The sequence below is a fragment of the Perissodus microlepis genome, chromosome 7 (genome assembly GCF_051167445.1).
Source record: "Perissodus microlepis isolate ML-2025 ecotype Zambia chromosome 7, ASM5116744v1, whole genome shotgun sequence".
NCBI lineage: Eukaryota > Metazoa > Chordata > Actinopteri > Cichliformes > Cichlidae > Perissodus > Perissodus microlepis.
The window spans coordinates 24,373,174-24,391,726 of record NC_140467.1 but is presented as its reverse complement, the minus strand read 5'-3'; the positions used below and the strand labels follow the sequence as shown (position 1 = coordinate 24,391,726).

Sequence of the window (18,553 nt, the reverse complement as noted above, 5' to 3'; positions counted from 1 at the left end):
GTCCTGATTTTCATTAAGAGAATATTATTGTAATGTAACACATAATATGATAATATTTAAATTCACCATTGTAGAAGTACTTTTGTGGGAATGGGAAGGACTGCAAATGAAAACTAAACGAAAATTTCAATCACAGTTGAAGGTCACTTGAAAGTATTTTTGCATCTTTTTATAACAAATGAAACAGCACATATATTATATTAATATCTTTGGTTCATTCATATTTTTCTTTTAGCAACATACTGATGTTACCTTGACCAATCTGTCATGTTTTCTTCTGTGTTTTGAATCAGTACTTGTGTACTGAATAAACATCTGTGGTGTAGGAATACTGACTTTAACTTAGGGACTAAGGGAGTCATAGTAGAACACTTGGCAGCTTGAATGTAGGCCCAAGATTAAGATGCTAAGTGGGATGCAGATCTCAACTGGAGGAAGACAACACATGCTCACATTTTCATACATATTGTGATCTCACAGATCTCATAGTAAAAAAAAGAAATGTAATAGCATTCAGAGATTGTGACTAGTTGTCTTTTCCAACTTGAACGTTCATATTTATGTGTGCTCAAATATGGCAGTTTGCAGGACTGCTGGGTATCAATCTGGGTAGGAAGGAACAATGTTCTAACTTGTTCTAAACCACACCCCCCTCCCAAACACTATTCCTCCACAACTCACCCTTGCCCACTCACCTCACCAATTTGAGTAACCTCAATTTCTCAGGCCACTCACACACAGACTTTATTCAGACCAAATCTTTTTTCTTTGAACTACTTCCAAGCACTTTGCAATGTGTTCTCTGTTGTGTGGCTTCTCTTGCTTTTATATATATTTCTCTTGATTTGTGTACATATCCCTCTGGTGGGAGAAGCTGAAGCAAGAGGGGCTGGGTTAGCAGATGGATTCACCTTACCTTTAAATGAAGCGAGTTGCTTCATCAACTCATCTTGTTGGATGACATGTGGAGCAGCATGGCCTCAAGTTTGTGAAAAGTTTGAGCCCTGACCTATTTGCAGTATTTGTAGCACTGAACTCCCTATACTGACGTCTGCAGACAGGTGGTAGGATGGAAAGAAAGAAAATGAAAAGGACCTACAGCTATCAGCACTGACGTGTCCTTGGTTCCTGAGCAGGTTTCTGTCTCCCACAGTCCTCGGGGTGTATTTCTGAATAAGCACGCTGCCTGGGAGCTATGCCGTAATGAAGAAAAATACAGCATTTCCTCCACAGCCAGAGCTAATGGTAAATAATAACAGGACAGCATGTGGCTCATTAATTTCAAGCTTCAACGATGGGTCATCTATGCCTGTAGGGAGCCCAGGGGGCCAGAGCTAATTATAGCCACTGCCCGGGAGGGAGATGAAGAGGAGGCTGTTAAAGCAAGAGAGTGTTTCCATCATGTATTGGCTTTATTATTCCTGAATGTGCAGGTGTGCCTCAGTGAGTGTGATTGCATGTGTCGTGCGCATTCAGCAAATAAATACATTTTTAGTTTAGTTTGTCTTACTGTGAATAATATGCTGGGTATCTTAACAATACAGTAATTTAATTGGCTTGAAATGGATGACTCTTTGACCTACCAAATAAGATAAATCTCGTATATAAATGAGAACACACACACACACACACACACACACACACACACACACACACACACACACACACACACACACACACACACACACAAAAGAAAAAACAACAACAACTTTTTTCGGATTTAGTTGCCACACTCTTGGTGTCAGAAATATTGTGCTGTTTAACAAAAATAGCTTAGAAGTTGATGTAATTTTGTATCACCATTTCATAAAAATGTATTCGTTTGCAAGATGGTGAATGTGTTCTGCGTTGTTTCAAATTTAGTCTTTGACTCAGCCATTACATAACGCCCCAATTTTTAAGTCATTTGTTGTGGATATGCTTGTGTGATCATTATCATGTTAAAAGGTCAGCTTTCATTTAAACAGCATTTTAGTACATATATTCTCACATTGTCTCTAATTTACTGATATGTGTGTGGAAATATTCTTATCCTAAAATAACAAAGACAGGCTAAAAGACTACAAAAAACCCCAAACAAACAACCAAAAAACAGGCAAAGGACGAGATCTGCCAGCTCAGATGAGAAACTCAGTAATGGCAAAAAAGAAAAAGAAAAAAAAAAGACCCAGATTCTTCAGCTTCTATGAGATAGTGTGTGACTGTGTGATCATGAACAATGATTAGGCTGGGATGTTATAGTATTACTGTATACTAGGGTAATTAGAAAATCAGACAGTGAGATCAAAACCACCAAAAACAAACAAAACGGAATGGAGATCACAGTTAGCTGACATCACTGAGCTAGATAATATTAAGTACTAGTAAACAAAAGTCAGTAAACTAAAAATATTTCATATTTAGTCCCAGGATTAAAGGTGAGCCAACAGCATGGCCCATCCATGTTTGTAGTTTGTCATTTTCAGTGGCTCAAAAATAAGTGGGCAAACTAACATAGTTTTAAATAAATAAGGGTTGTTTTTATTAATAACGATATCAATTTGCACTGTCAAGTACTGTGTGGTTTCCCAGCATTTGGCTGAATCTGAGCAGTGAGTATAAGACTACATGTAGACACGTCAAGAAACACTTACTGGCTCAGTTCCACTGGCAGCAATATCTGTGCCCATACCATAACATTGCTTCTGCCATGTTTGACAAATGATGTGATGTGCTTCCAATTATGGAATATTCCTCTCCTTCTTCATACTTTCTTTTCCAATCAGTCTGGTTCAAGTTCATCTTGGTTTCTTCTGTCCAAAATGTTTATTTTTCAGAAATGCTCTTTTAGTTGTTTTCTGGCAAAATCTAATCTGGCCTTCCTAATCAGAAAAGTGTCTTTAAGTCAACTGTTCAATTTCTTTTGAGTGTCTGAAAAAGGGGAACTATGTTGTAACTAGCTGTAATTCCAAAGCATGCACAAAGTTTGGTAAACCCCTTGAATTAAAGTTGAATGTCTATACTTCAATGATATATTCATGTAATGTGGCGTGCAGAGGCAAAACTGCAAAAATTGTGTCTAATACAAATTATTCAATTCAATTCAATTCAATTATATTTATATAGCGCCAAATCACAACAGCAGTCGCCTCAAGGCACTTTATAGATCGTACAATAATAGATACAGAGAAAAAAACCCTGTGAGCAAGCACTTTGGCTACAGTGGAAAGGAAAAACTCCCTTTTAACAGGAAGAAACCTCTGGCAGAAACAGGATCAGGGAGGGGCGGCCATCTGCTGCAACCAGTTGGGGTGAGAGAAGGAAAACAGGATAAAGACATGCTGTGCAAGAGAGACAGAGATTAATAACAGGTACGATTGAATGCAGAGAGGTCTATTAACACGTAGTATTATGGAGCTAATTGCCTCCGGAGTCATATGTAGTTGTACATAAGTTGATCATAAGCTGATCCATTTTATCCAGCACACACTTGAGGGATCAGAATGGTCTTTTTCTGCTGTCTGTATTAAAGAAATGAGTAGCTGTGTTTCCGCTTTCTTCACACTCATATATATGCATTTAAAAAAATTTCTTGAAGCAGTTTTCCATGGTTTATAAATAGGCAAGTCAGATGCCTGTGTGATGCCAGTGGCAGATTTCTCATGCTAATCATGAATTTGATTTACATGCTGATATGACGAGAATACCAGTGAATGATCTGTGACCAGCCTTATCTGAGTATGAATACGTCAGTTCATGTTTGCACTGGTATTATGTTCAGTTCTATTCTGTTCCAAGACTAATTTTCAAAGCCATTTCTATTAAAAAAAAAGTTGCTGATGGTGAGACTTAAAAAGATTATTTCTGTTACTTTAGACACTTCTGCTACTTCACTAAAGATGGCATTTTGGGTTCAATTAAAAACATATTTTATTCCATACAGGCTCAAGTCATAAATCAAGAATGTGAAATGCAAAACTGAGCAGTTTTGGGTTTCTGTGTTCCACTTTGACAAATCCACATCTTAAAAGTTCTCTGTTCAGACTCATTTATTCAAAAATAAAAAATACCAAGTCAAAGAAGACATTTTTAATTATTTATTGTGATGTACACTTTCACTTACATGCACTACCAGTTTGATAATATGATTTAGTACATTGAGAGCATTTACCCAGCTGATGGCAGAGACTGGTAGACAATTTTGCATAAAACCAATAAGGCAAGATTTCAGGATGTCCTAAAAACTTCCTGAAAAGGCTGCGTTGGTCCAAAATGCGATGTTAAATTAGGTTTAAACCTTTCCTTTTTGACAATGCTTATAGTTAGGGGTGGATCAGGTGACCCTGAAAGCTCTCTTAGTTACATTGCAATAGGTTTATTGAGTGTTTCTTCTTTAGTCACCTTTTTAACTTATTATATTTTGTTAGCACACAACTCTGCATGTAGTCAGTAGTTATTGTTAACGTCTGGCTCTCTTCCACAGTGTGTTTTGTCCTGTCATCCTCCCATCACCCCCAAGTGGTCACAGTAGATGGCTTCCCCTGCCTGCGCTTGGTTCTGCCAGAGGTTTCTTCTGTTAAAAGGGACCATTTCAATGTAGTATTTTTAAGGGATCCAAATTATACCAAGAAAGTACCCCACACATCTAGACACTATCTGCACCAGCCTGAACTGTAAATACAATGCACGAGGCATCCATGTTGTTTATCCCAAGTTCAGACCCGACCATCTAAATGTTGCAACCATTGCCAAAACTCAACAGACCAGGCAATGTTTGATTTCCAGTCTTCTATTGTCCAAGTTTTGTGACCCTATGGAAACTGTTGCTTCAATTTCCTGGTCTTAGCTCACAGCAGTGAGACTCAATGTGGTCTTTTGCTGGTGTAGCCCTTTTGCTTTTTTTCTTTTCTTCTTTTGCTTTTTATTTGACTGTTGATATAAAATTCCCACAAAAGCTGCTGCCTACTGATATTGCCTTGCTCCCCCTCTCACTGTGTGTAAAGTTTCCTGCACTGCCTGCCAATGGAGAGTTTTCTAAAACTTATGTCCCCACCTCACACTCTTACAATGGACTGTTTGTCTTTGTAAACAATAGCCTCTGTTAGAGAGTGTTCAAAGAGTCAACAAATGAATAGGTTGATGGAAGGTGTTTTATTCTCTGCAATACAGCTTTAAGACGACGATGTCTGATTGCAAGCTCAAAATAAAATGACCACTACTAGCCTCACAGGCTATATGTATTACAAGCACCATTATTACTAAAGGAAGCCGAGAAGCAACTAAACATCTTAGACACTGAGCAGGAAGATGCAGAAGGGACAGGTGAAGAGGCCATGCTGCTAGCGAGTTGGCTATGAATTAAGCTAAGCTAGCGAACCCTAAAGACAGTGAATGAATATTGTGAATATTGTATAATATTGTTGACATAAAAAAGATACTCACAGGTGTTGGTAACCCTAGATTTGTTTGGCACTTGATTATTAACAGTCCACTGGTATAATGTAGCTTGAAATTACAATTGACCCCAGAGTGGATAGTTTGCCTGAGGCAAGCTAGAGTTTGCATCCAGAATACGTTACTCACACTGAGTAACTTAACGGAATACGTTACAACTAAATTTTGGGGAATGTATTCTGTAATCTGTAGTGGAATACATTTTAAAAGTAACCTTCCTAACACTGCCTGAGCACTCACCACCAACCCTCCGGTTAGTAGATGGCCTGCTAACCCTCCTGAGCTACAGCCACCTCAAATAGTTCCAAATAGAAAAGATGGTGAGAGCAGTAAGTTGCAGTTACCGGTTTCAAACCAGCTGCAACTTAACCATTACTGCATCTTGTTATGTTAAGTATGTGGTAGGTTAAAGACAAACTGTAGTTCTTTGTTAAATGAACTGAATGTGAATATCTCAAAGCAGGAAGTACAATCTCTAAAGTATGTGTGAGCAGCCGAACCTGGTCAAACAGAACCTGTATAGAAATTTAGCTGAGCTGTTTCATCTTCAGTATTATATTCATTGTAGTTCTGTTCTTTCAGTTGGCTGCAAATACAAGAAATGAGAGACGTCCGGGGAAAGTAGAGTCTGGATGCTTCATCACTCAGACTCTACTTGTTCCTTTTTCCTGCCAGTACATGCAGAAATATTCATTACATGCACGAGGAGTTCTCTCCAGCAGCTTGTATTGATTCCCCCCTCTCTGATTCCACAGAATGTATTGATCCCACTGACTGTCTTTTTTGTATTGAGATGCACACTGTGCTGAATTTCCTGCCAGGTTGTTAATATGTTAGAGGTCAAATCCAGTGTAGATAAAGTTACTTTTTCTTTCCTACTAAAATATAGTAGTTTTTTTAATCTTATGTGGATCTTGTGGTGTTGGCTGATTTCTCGCATTTCCTCTATTGTATATCACATGAAAGTTATTCTCTCTTGCTAATGGAGAACTCTCCTTTACATGACCTTCTTCTAGTGAGTCTCTGGACAAATGCCCAGCAGGTGTTGCAGACAGGAACCATTTTCGTGATCTGCATGAGCAACTTTACTTAACTCATATTCACTAGAATGAATGATTTCATACGTTCTCCATGTAAATACTGAGGACTACCAGCTGGTCTTTGTTACTAGAAGACAGCATAAATTGATTAAACTGAGATTAGTCAACTTTTTTCTAATGTCTTGTGGAAGCACTACTCTTTTTATCTTTGGGAGCACAACACTGAAACGACAACAAGGCTTCTGTGAGAGGCCCCAGTATCAGTATGGTATAAATATGGACCCAACTTTAATGTCAGAAAAGGTAAATCAATGCAGTTTTTTTTTAACCCTGACAGAATATCCACTATACTATTACTACTATTAATAGAGCACTGCATTGCTGGAAATAAATATAAATTTAACTAACGAGAAGCAGCATTTCCAGTATGAAAGATTACGCTAAACCTTAGCAATTGAGCTTGCTAACTGGTGGAATTTTTTTTATCTGTTATAAACAATAGAAAAATATCTGTAACAAATTTGACAAATAATGAGCGCATGTAGGCCCACTACCTGCAGGAGGCTTGCTGCCTGCACATTAAAGTTTTCATCAACAGGGTTGTTTACTTGCTCCTTTGGGCCGCAAACAGGTTGTGACTGTGGTTTACGCTGTATCCAGCCTTCTTGGAGTCCCTGGCTGTAATGGTCAGGTGGGCAATGGGGCAGTGAGACCTGGAGAGGTGTGATTGTATGTAATTTTGTAAATAAACATTTTTACTGGCTAGCCACACTGAAAAAAGAGAATCCACCTGTTTACTGTAATGCCCAGGTTTTTAGAGCACTTTATAAATGAGGTTTGTGTTGAGAAGAGTCTGTTTAAGTTGAGAGTGTTGATTTTTCCTTGTTGGGTCAGGTCAACAGACTCAGTGGCACAATCAGCTGGCAGAGCAGATGTCCATAAGATATGGTGAGCACTATTTTATGCAATAAAAGTATTTTCCCAAGCACATACAAACACTTTATACATTCAGATTACCATATATGTCACAACACAAACATAACAAAATTTCTTACTGAACCATGTTAGGAATCCTAACATCCATCAGCAGGTCTTTAGGGAAAATAGGTTGACGTGTGTGTGACAGACCAAAAAGAAAAGAAGCCTCCAGAGAAGAGATTCCATACTTTTTGGAGACCTTATTCACATGCTTTGGTTAATCCATCCATCCATTCGCTACCGCTTATCCTTTTCAGGGTCGCGGGGGGTGCTGGAGCCAATCCCAGCTGTCATAGAGCGAGAGGCGGGGTACACCCTGGACAGGTCGCCAGTCTGTCGCAGGGCTAACACACAAGGACAGACAACCATTCACACCTAGTGGCAATTTGGATTATCCAATTAACCTATCCCCACAAACTGCATGTCTTTGGACGGTGGGAGGAAGCCGGAGTACCCGGAGGGAACCCACGCAGACACGGGGAGAACATGCAAACTCCACACAGAAAGACCCTGGCCTGATGGTGGAATTGAACTCAGGACCTTCTTGCTGTGCGGCAACACTGCTAACCACCGTGCCACCGTGCTGCTGCTATGCTTTGGTTAAGGATTTCTTATATCACTACTTCTTACTGAGTGGATTACTTCATATTAAAAGGGAGGAGAATTGAAGCCCAAATGTAAATGAAGAAGACTGTAGAGTAGGGTTCCATGTTTCAAATTAACCTTGCATGTCCACTTTAAAGACTCTTTCTTTTGCTAACAAATTGGCACTATTGGTCTTTAGAAAGAGATTGTTAGGACATTAATTGGATTCACTTTTGAATCTACGACCACCTTAATATACATTTATTTGATTCACTAGCATTTCCCTAACACCAGGTTGCATGTTGACATAAGAAATCAACCCACCCTCTATCAAGAACATTAAGAAAATGCACTCCTGAAAGCCTTGCACTTAGGAATCAGCAGTGTTTCCATAACATAAACTTTTTGTCATTGAGATGACAACGCCAGTTTGAAATAAATGGGAAATCAAAAAGTTGCCACAGCCATTATGAAAAGAAAAGTTTTAATTTTGTCAATTTATTCTTTTTCAGACTTCCCCCTTCAAATAGAACAAACAATGGCTACGACTTGAGAAACATTTTTTTTATTATAAATAGAGCCTTTGTACAAAAAGTGCATGCGTTAGTTAAACCATGGCATTTAATCATATCACAACCAAAACCTGCCAACCAGTTAGTCAAAAACAGTGACAGTATCATCTCAAAATGCACGTCAATGGACACACAACATCAGACAAAATCAGAATTTTCACAACCACTATTAAGTTGTTTTTGTTGTCAACATACAATTAGAATAGCAACAAACACAGTTGGTCCCCACAATTTCTTTCAGAAGATTTTTAAAAAATGTATTTAAACGAAAAAATTTGCTTGAGTCTCCAGTTACCATCTTCTTGTTCCCTTAATGTTTTTCAGATGGATTTTACTTCTGATTATCATAGGCTTTTTGCTCCGCTGAGGTCTGTTCCCTGCTGTCTGTAAACAGAAAAAAACAAACAAACAAAAAAACTCCACAGACTCCCTCTGATCTTGAAATTGTTCAGAGTACCTCGTTTCTGTCATAGCCTGTGGTGGTGTCCTTTCCTCAAAATCTGACAAAAATGTGCATATTAAATGTCCCAAAAGGTCTTTGTGCCAAAGTTGTTATATCTTCACATCGCATGGTTGGTGTAGCTCACATAGGTCGTTTTTGGAGGTGGCACTAACAAGAGGATAGAAAACAGCAGGTTTATGAGTTGCGATATTAGAACAGCAACAGACAACTCTCACTCTTCTCTATTGGTATTTTTTTTTGTCTCTTATGGTTTCATCAATCTTCTTTAGCCACAGTTCCGCTGTATATACCTATATGGTAAGATTATGATTTGAATAATTCTAACATAATTCTTGGATTCTACTGAGACCAAAAAAATGACTGATTATTATATTCTGTATACCACCTTAATTCTTATTTCTCTTGGAAAATTGAATGTTTATTACTTCTGCAGCATAAAAGACGACCTCTTTTATCCTGTAAGAACACCAGCCTTCTATAAGGCAGAGAAATTAAAAGTGATGTGGAAGCTCCTGCTTGTTAAAGAAAGAAGAGCAATTCAGTCAGCACATCTCGAATGAGTAAACAATCTGACGTCTCATGATTTTCTGCTGATGGACTAAGAAGTAGCTTTGAAGTGTAACTCTGAGCTGTAAGCAGTTTTGGCTTCAAATCCAGTCTCAGGTGACGTCTAAATAAACTCCAGCCACTTCATGTTAAATGCTTATTACTGAAGAGAAGAAAAAAACTCGTTCTGCCTCTGACATCACCTCATCAACAAAATATATATTTTCTTGCACATCTGTCCATTCTGATTCTAACAATAATACTTTTACCATAATTTAAAGGATAATGTTTAACTAGATCATCTTGTTCCCTGTCTCCTCCTGGTCTTTTAATGCCAGCTATCAAACATCTCCTGGTCACACTTACCACTAGCTTCCATACCCTCACAAAGCTCAGTCTTCACTTCGCCGTTGGGCCGCTCAGCTGCCAGGTGTGACAGCTTGCTGGTCATAGTGGCAGCGGTGACGATGGCCTTGAAGCTGCGTTTACGTTTGGGGACGTTCCGCTCGGGGTGGAAGATGATGATGTACACCTTTGGCATATAGAGCATGCCCAGAGAGACAGAAGCACTGAGGCTCAGAGACACCGTCAGTGTCGCCGTCTGGATGTACATCTGTGGATAAAACAGAAGGAAGAACTGGCTGAGAATGAGATTCAAAGAGGCAGTACAATGACCAAGACATCGACCTCCTAATAATGCTCAACTGCGGTACAAAGAAACTATGAAACAGTTGGTGCTTTTAGTGACCTATAATAATTCCAAGGATTACATTTAAACAAAGTTTATATTAAAAATGGACGTTTAATTTCAGTGATCTAGTAGCTCATCCAGCTCACAGTCATTCCCAATTCAGAGATTAATGTAATGTGTTAAATACAGAAAGAATGTGATTTGATATTTTGTCATTTATTGGCTGTACTGCACAAACCAATGAGAAGCCAAGAAGGCTCGCATTAATCTAATTCAACACTGAATTAAAGTGTTTGTATTATGCATTATGAGTAAGTAAGTATTATGATTACTGTAGTAACTGTCATTAATGTCCCCTGTTTCCCTCTGTTCAGTGACAAATCAAATTCTTCTGATCCTCACAGTTTTGGCTGTAGAGTCAGGATAGGAGGAAAAAGTGTTAAGTGCGCTACCATGCCCTCAAGGTCCATCCGAAGAATGAAAGAGACCCTAGGAAGAATTTTTTTAGAAGAGCTAATTATTCTGGCTGTTATAATAGATAGTTTTCTGAAGGCCTCACAGTGCAGCCTGTTATTAGTATAATTTCATAAACCATATATTTTTATTTATTATATGGGTTAAACTTAAACGTACTTAATTTTAACATACCTGATTCTATTCTGATCAGTACTAAACAATATTTGTTATCTTTTCTACATTTTTATTTTGATTTATCTTTGATTGAGAATAAAGGGAATTTACTACTAGCAAATAAGGAATAGTGCTATTTTAGCACTCTGATCATTTTTAACAGATAAGACTGGATGTTGAAACATTTTACCACCTCTCAGATGTGATGACAGGGGAAAGTCAGGGGGACTTCAATCTCTCTCTGCCCCACTTCTCTCGACAGTACTAAAATGTTCTTTTTCACATAATGTATGTTTCATGCTCACATGCAAAAAATAACCAAAGCGTGATGATGATGTCAGTGTATGTAGAAGTATTGCTGAATGGTGATGATCTAGAAACTCCCGCTTCAGAGTGGTGTAAATAGTTTTTCTACTTGCTGAACTGTATGATGTCAGTGAAAGGTGATATCTTTAATATAAGACCTCAGTCACACAGGCCTAGAGATTGCTGCCAGAGAAAAATGTGCGATCCTTGGCTAGTTGAAAAACGAGGTGAAGATGTTAGAGGGTGCTGGCTATTGCTCTGTGAAATCAGTTGGAACGAGGGTACTCTTTGTGTTTACTTGGTTGCTCGTTAGGTTGTTGCATTTACCTGTATTCTAGCATTAGCTGCACTGAAGCAGTCAACTTTTCTGATAACTAACCACCAACTGGAAGAAACCAGAGGCTGTTCAGCTTCAAACTAAAAGCCTTATTTGTTGAAGTGGTAAGGCATAAATTTTACTTTGAATGGGAACTCTTCAGTTTCACAGCTGCTTAATAATTAGTTGTTGAGTAGTTGCAGACATGCTGTCATCTCCTTACAAACAAATGACAGTGACAATAGTACGTTTTTTTGCAACCAATTTCACCCAGCAGCAAACAACCTGACAGTGGATAAACTGGTTGAAATACATAAGATAAATGAAAATTATTTTGAACTGCTAAGAAGCTTCTCTACTAGCGACAATAAAAACATGGAGCTGAAAATGAAAACTATGAGTGACGTAAGTAGCATGCAAAGTTAAACATACGCAATACTAACTTAAACAAGATTTGTCCTTCTAAAACTTTGGCCAGAAGGGGTGAAAGAAACAAAACTATTTGGCTTTATTGGAAAAATGTACAAAAACCAAATAATGAATTATTTTGCACCAGAGAGTACTGATTTTGAGTTAGCTATTGAGAAAAACAGTAACTCCTGTACATTCAGGTGGATTTTATGCAGCAGAGACATGAGCTGCTGCATGAATAAAATAGGGATAGCTGAGCAGGAAAACCAGTGCAAGTGAAACAATGAAGTCACAGATCAGGTGGACATCACTGCAGCAAATTTTCTCCAACTGCTTTAACTGAACCAAAATGAAACATTGCAGCATTGAGCAGATTCTCAGATTTAAATGGAGAGCATCTTTGTGGTCTCAATTGAAACAGGAAGTATTAAAGTGTTTGTCTTCTCCGTCAGCTGACAGATGTGCTGCAGTCTGTGTTGGGATGAAAACCAACTGTCTGATGCAGCAAGGAAATTGTTGACTCAGTTAACAGAGTGAAAGAGAGAGAGAACAGTTTTCAACCTGACTCAAGCACACACACACACACACACACACACACACACACACACACACACACACACACACACACACACGTGGGGAGCTCAACCAGGCACCAAAAAGATCATTCCTGCCTTGCAACATCTGTCACAGCACACCTTCGCTTATGCTCCCAAAACAGAATGCCACCTGCTGTTACTGACTGTTTTGACACCAACTTCATTACTATGACAACCACCTCAAGGAAGCACAGCCGGGTTAATGGCCCTTTTAACCGATTGTCAAACTGACGGCTGAATTCCTCAGTGGTGCTCTGCTCAGCCACCAGGAAAGAGAGGAAGTAAAGGGGATGAAGGAACATTGGCGACAGATGGTGAGTTCCATATTTAAAAGCCCAAAACAAGTAGGTGGCAGTGATTCCAGTGATGCATTAAGGAGTCGTTATGAAAATGCACGACACAATTAAAATATAGGGAAAAACAAGTTCTTAAGTAATTTATGTGGCCTCTTAGATATAATCTGTTACTATAAAACCAGTGTTTGAAGGTCACAGTAGTCTAATAATAAGTGTTAGGAAACATAGAGAAGAAAGGTAAGCCAGCAGCGTACTCATAGTTACACGCTGGTTTTTAAAGGAGCATTTTAACGTGAAATGGCATTACAATTATACTCTCAAATATAGTCTTAGTCTACCAAACTTCAGATTTGTGCAAAAAGGATATAGGTTATCCTGTTATTAAGCCTAACAGAAATAGCCAATTTTCAGGATCAAATGCTCCCTGAATTCTTCAAATCAAACTGAACTTGAGGTGTTGAAGGGTAAAAAGTAGGGGTGCAACAGTACACAAAATTCACGGTTCGGTTCGATACTTTGGTGTCATGGTTCGATATTTTTTCGATACAAAAAAAATGTTCATGCCTTTTTAATTTGTCATTTATTAAAATTATAAATATATATTTTAACTCAAAAGTACAGTTTTTAAATTTAATGTTGCTGAAACAACAAAATGATAAATAAAAAAAAAATCTATCTGATCGAGAAATCACTCATCTTTGGAAAAGAGAGTTTATTACAGAGAAATGTCTCTTTCCAAAATAAAAGCTATACTATACGCTTCTTCTGGGCTATATTCTCAGCAGCATATTAAACATATCAGGTCCCCATAAGGAGAATCATGTGCTAACGGCTGTCTAAATGACTCGGGTAAAGTTTGTAGCATGTGTGCTTGTTGTTTTTGTCTGCTTCCACTTGTCTTTGCACTAGGATGATGTTGGTGTAAATGTGCAGTCATATTCGTTGTGTTCCCACTAGTGCTGTCAGCGTTAATCTCGTTAAAATGACGTTAACGCCATAACGCGGCAAATCTCCGTTAACCGGCGTCAACACGTTAACGAGCTAACTGCGCTAACGCACTAGTTCCCACCAATGTAATTGAGCATTGCGTGGCACATCCAACATACTGTTTTACTTTTGTCCATCAGGGTCATGCTTCACATGAAAACCAAAATAGTTCCAAACGCCAGATCTGAATGAGGGTGGGGGAGGTTCAATTTCGGGTAGCGTTGAGGCGGCTGCCATGTTGCAATGAGCTTAGCTTCTGTCTCACTAGCTTGCGCTGCGCTCAGTGGATCTGCACTCGACAGTGCAGCCTAGGTGGAGTAGTCGAACGCAGAGCCACTGAGCTCTCAAAACAGACAGCATCGTCAGAAGAAAAGTTGATAAAATAAATTAAAAATTTTGTATTGTAGAGTAGAAAAACTCTATATAAGAACCAGTCCATTCACCACTGCTATTACTTTGGATTTTGGAGTATCTGTGAAATTATGCTAGTCCACATGATCTGCCACTCCATGGCAAACTACAGATACATTCTTAAGCTATTTCCAAACTGGAAGTAATTTGCTTGTCACACATTGCTTTGAAGCTGAAGGCCAGTCACGTACGGACAGTCTGGCTCCAGCTACCTGGGCAGCATTGTAATGTACTATACCATACATGCCATACCAACTTCATTTTTAAAGCACTTTGGGCATTTTCTTTGGCCTTCAGACAATAATTTTGATTGCTACAGTGCCAGACAGGACAGGCAAAAAAAAAAAAAGCACTTTAGCAAAAAGTAAAAATAACACCAATTAAAAAACTATAATAAAAACAAAAACAAGCAACTATAAAACAACAAAACAAAATAAAAACAAGTAAGATCAATGTCTCATGATGGGCTGAAAAGCCAGAGAGTTTTAAGATGAGTTTCAAAATGGACAATGTAGGTGACTGTCTAATGTGCAAAGACAATTTATTCTATAATCTGGGGTCAACAAAAGAAAATACCCTCCAAACTTCCGCTTTTTGTGCATGTATGAGCAGCTGGTCAGATTACTTGACTTTGGACATGTATGTGTGTATGTGTATGAGTAAAGCAGCTCAGAGAGGTACCACAGGCCAAAACTATTTAAGGATTTAAATAATTTAAGGTTTTAAAAACAAAAGAACTTTAAGAGGGATTCTAAAGTGCACATGCAGCCAATGGAGTGTGGCCATAATAGGCTTAAGGTTCACTTCTCTACACACTGCAGTCAAAAGTGGCATTTTGAACCAACTGGAGATGTGAGAGGGAAAACTGTCTAACTCCTGCATAACCTCCTGAGGCCCAGCCTATTCTATTATGTCCTCTGTATGGACATTTGTTTTTGGTCAATATCTTGTGACTTATTTGAGCTATCTTACTAAGTCCTGATGTATTAAATAGAGGACATCTTGGGCTTTCCACTGATATCTCATGTGTTTGAGTAGCCTCTTTTAGCTCCAAAGAGGCAGCAAATCACAAATAACATTAAATGGGAATATTCTTTTTTTTCTTGGTTCATATAGCGCACTACAGTAATCCCACAGAGACATAATACTGTCACAGTACTGGGTCTGGGACACAGTGTTTTGTGTTTCTTGATTAACTGATATTCTTTGTTTTAGTGTTATTCATGGTTTTGGTTCTCCTTATTGTTCTCTGTGTGTTATAGTCTTATTTTCTATTTCTGTTTGGTTTCTGTTACTTTGCCTTCCCCGTGTTCCACGTTTCATGTCTAGTCACCCTTCCCTCTTGTCTCCATGTCTCAGTGTCAAGTCTGCATCTTTGTGAATGTCTCTTGGTTCCTGTTTTACTTTGACAGTCTCGTGTCCCTCTCTTCTCTGCTCTTCTCCTGTGTCTCATTCCCTCATTTCATTAAGCCCTGTTTTCCTCTTTCCATTGTCACATCGTTACCCCATGTGCTGTGTGCTTCCCTATTATCTTCGTCCCTAGTCTCTAGTTTCCTGGGTTCCTAGTTTTCTAGTTTCCCAGTGTTTAGTTATTAGTTTTCAGTTTCTAGTTCAGGTTTGTTTTTTGCAAGCTTATTTTATGGAGTGTTTGTGAGTCCTGCATTTGTGTCCTTCATCCTGTCTACTACAGCTAAACATGACAAATAAAGGCATGTATTACTGTCTCCAATGTTGCCTATAGAGGATAGATTTCACCTTGGCCATGAAATGAAAGAAGGCCTTAAATGAAAGAAGCTAGACTTCACTACTGCTCCAGTTTAAACTCACCATCTGTTATAAAGCCCAGATTTGCAACTGTGGACATGACATGCATAACCCATGGGCTCAAAATTCACATGGGGAAACTCACAGGAACTAATAGGTCTAAACACCCAACACTTCTCTACTGTAAGGTCGGGGGGCGGGTTCATTCCACTGCAGGGCAACCTGCATGTGGCGAATAAAATTTGAACTTGAACTTCAGTCTTCTTTTCATTAAAATGTAAATGGACCTAATATTGAGCCCTGTGGAACTCCACATGAGACTGGGGACACTGAGTCTGAATGGACCATGTTCAACACCTCCATTGGTGAGGCTGCTACACTGAGTTGTCGGTAAAGGTGGCTGGTGCCTGTCGTGGTGGTAAACCCTGAACCAGCTGGTGTACACTAGAGGTGAAGGGAGTGATCAGGCGGAAGAAGGCGTCTTATTGGGCTTGGTTAGCCTGGGGGACTTTGGAGGCAGCCAATAAAATCAGTGAAAGGAATACCTCAAGGAGCTCCTTAATAGGGCTGCCACAAACGATTATTTTTATAGTCAACTAGTCACTGATTATTTTTGCGATTAGTTGACTAATCAGATCACGTATCCACTGGACGTGAAACATACAGCTTATTGCACCAGCATGCATCTGCTCTTATATAACTATCATTAGCTTACAGCTTTAAGTGTTTAAGGTACGTGCTAACTAAAAATAAAGACAAGACGAAAGTTTATTAAACTTTTAATGAAATTTGCAGATTGTCTCGGTGGAGTTTAATAAACTCAGCCGTCTGCTCCTTTCTATCTAAAATGTAACAGGACATTGGAGTAAACTCTCGACCATCTCACACTTCTGTTTAATCAGTTTTCTGTTTGACGATTATTCAGCTGTGTGAAAACTATAACTTTAATCTCAGCCAAACCAATTTACTCAGGAACAAATAAAACACTGAAAAAAGCCAAACAATAACATTTTTTAAGTTATCTAAGTGACTTATATATCATGTTTAACCTGAGTAGCGAAAGACTGCGGGGGTCTGAAAATGATGTGCCGAGAGTTTGCTGTTCTCGCCGGCTCTAGTGCGCCTTGAACCCCGGCTAGCTATCGAGCTGGTGGGTAACAGACATCTCCGAAAACGTTGGAGCACTTTTTCAAATATGTGATGTCTTGATAAACTGAGCAGATATTTGAAGTTTGCACAGCTACATTCTCGCCTGAAAATATCTTATAGGTAATAAGAGTAATAACAATAATATTTAAACTAAGTAGCTGCCGCCATTGTTTGAAACTGGAATTGGCTGGGCTGCACTATAAATTCTGAGATATGCTGGGCCTTGAAGGATACACCTGACCTGATTTCCTTTCGGTACGGATCAGGTAGTGACACCTTCAAATCTGGGGAAATGAAGGACGCATTTGTCGGCCGCATTTGGAAGTGTCTTCGAATTTGGACAGCTTTCGCATCGCTGTAACGCAATCGGCCTACAAATGCAGCCTCCAGAGGATGCAGCCTTTGGACAGCTACGATCTTGGAGACTGCTTCTTTCTCTTCTGGATTTAAGGGCAGGTGGCATCCTTGTACATGCAGTGCTGCCATCTTCTGTTTCAGTCCGTTATTACACTCTTAAATCCTACTACTTATTCCTGCATCTTTCAGGATCTTACAAAGCTTCGAACGACGCGTCGACTATTAAATTAGTCACCGATGATTTTGATCGTCGATGTAATCATGACAAGTCGACTAATCGTGGCAGCCCTACTCCTTAATCCCACTGACATGTCTTCTGTAGAGAAAGCAGAGTCTGAGGATGAGGGGGACAACCCATCCATCATGAGGAGTGAGGTCAGTGAGGAAGTTAACCAAAACCTTGGTGGCAGGACCCCTGGGGGTGGATGAGGTTTTCTTTGGGTTCCTGAAGGCCTGTAGGTCTGTCTTGGTTGACACGCCTCTACAATGTTGTATAGAGATCTGTGGCGGTACCTATGGACTGGCAGATCAGGATGGTGTGTCCTATCTTTAAGAAGGGGTACCGGTGTGCTTCAGCTATAGGGGGATCACGCTTGTCAGCCTCCCTGGGAAAGTCTATGCAAGAGTGCTGGTAAGGAGAGTCTGTCAGTTAGTCAAACCTCAGATATAGGAAGAACAAAACGGTTTTCATCCTGGTCCCAGAACACTGGACCAACTCTTTACCCTCTCAAGGATACTTGAGGGTGCCAGGGCTCTGCCGGAGCCCTAACGGATGCTGCCCTTTGTCACAATTCTGTTCGTAATTTTTACGGACAGAATTTCTAGGCATAGCCAAGTGGTGGAAGGCTTTCACTTGGGTGGTTTCAGAATTTCATCTCTGCTTTTTGCAGATGATTTGGTTCTGTTGGCTTCATTGGGTGATGGCCTCCAGCTCGCACTGGATCGGTTTGCAGCTGAGTTTGAAGCGGTGGGAATGAGAATCAGCACCTCCAAATCTGAGGCCATGGCCAAAAGTGCTGGCT

General features: G+C 39.4%; 1 protein-coding gene across 2 annotated transcripts in view; it reads right to left on the bottom strand.

The window, feature by feature from the left end:
* Positions 1 to 8,585: 8,585 nt before the first annotated feature.
* Positions 8,586 to 18,553, bottom strand: part of LOC146383131 (metabotropic glutamate receptor 8-like) — a 120,715-nt gene continuing 110,747 nt past the window's right edge. For both annotated transcript variants that reach the window (XM_084934301.1, XM_084934302.1), the window contains exons 10-11: positions 9,984 to 10,230; positions 8,586 to 9,218 (exon numbers count right to left, since the gene is read on the bottom strand). In XM_084934301.1, coding sequence (XP_084790427.1) covers positions 9,169 to 9,218; positions 9,984 to 10,230 — 297 coding nt within the window. In that variant the 3' untranslated portion in view covers positions 8,586 to 9,168. The remainder of the gene's footprint in view (positions 9,219 to 9,983; positions 10,231 to 18,553) is intronic.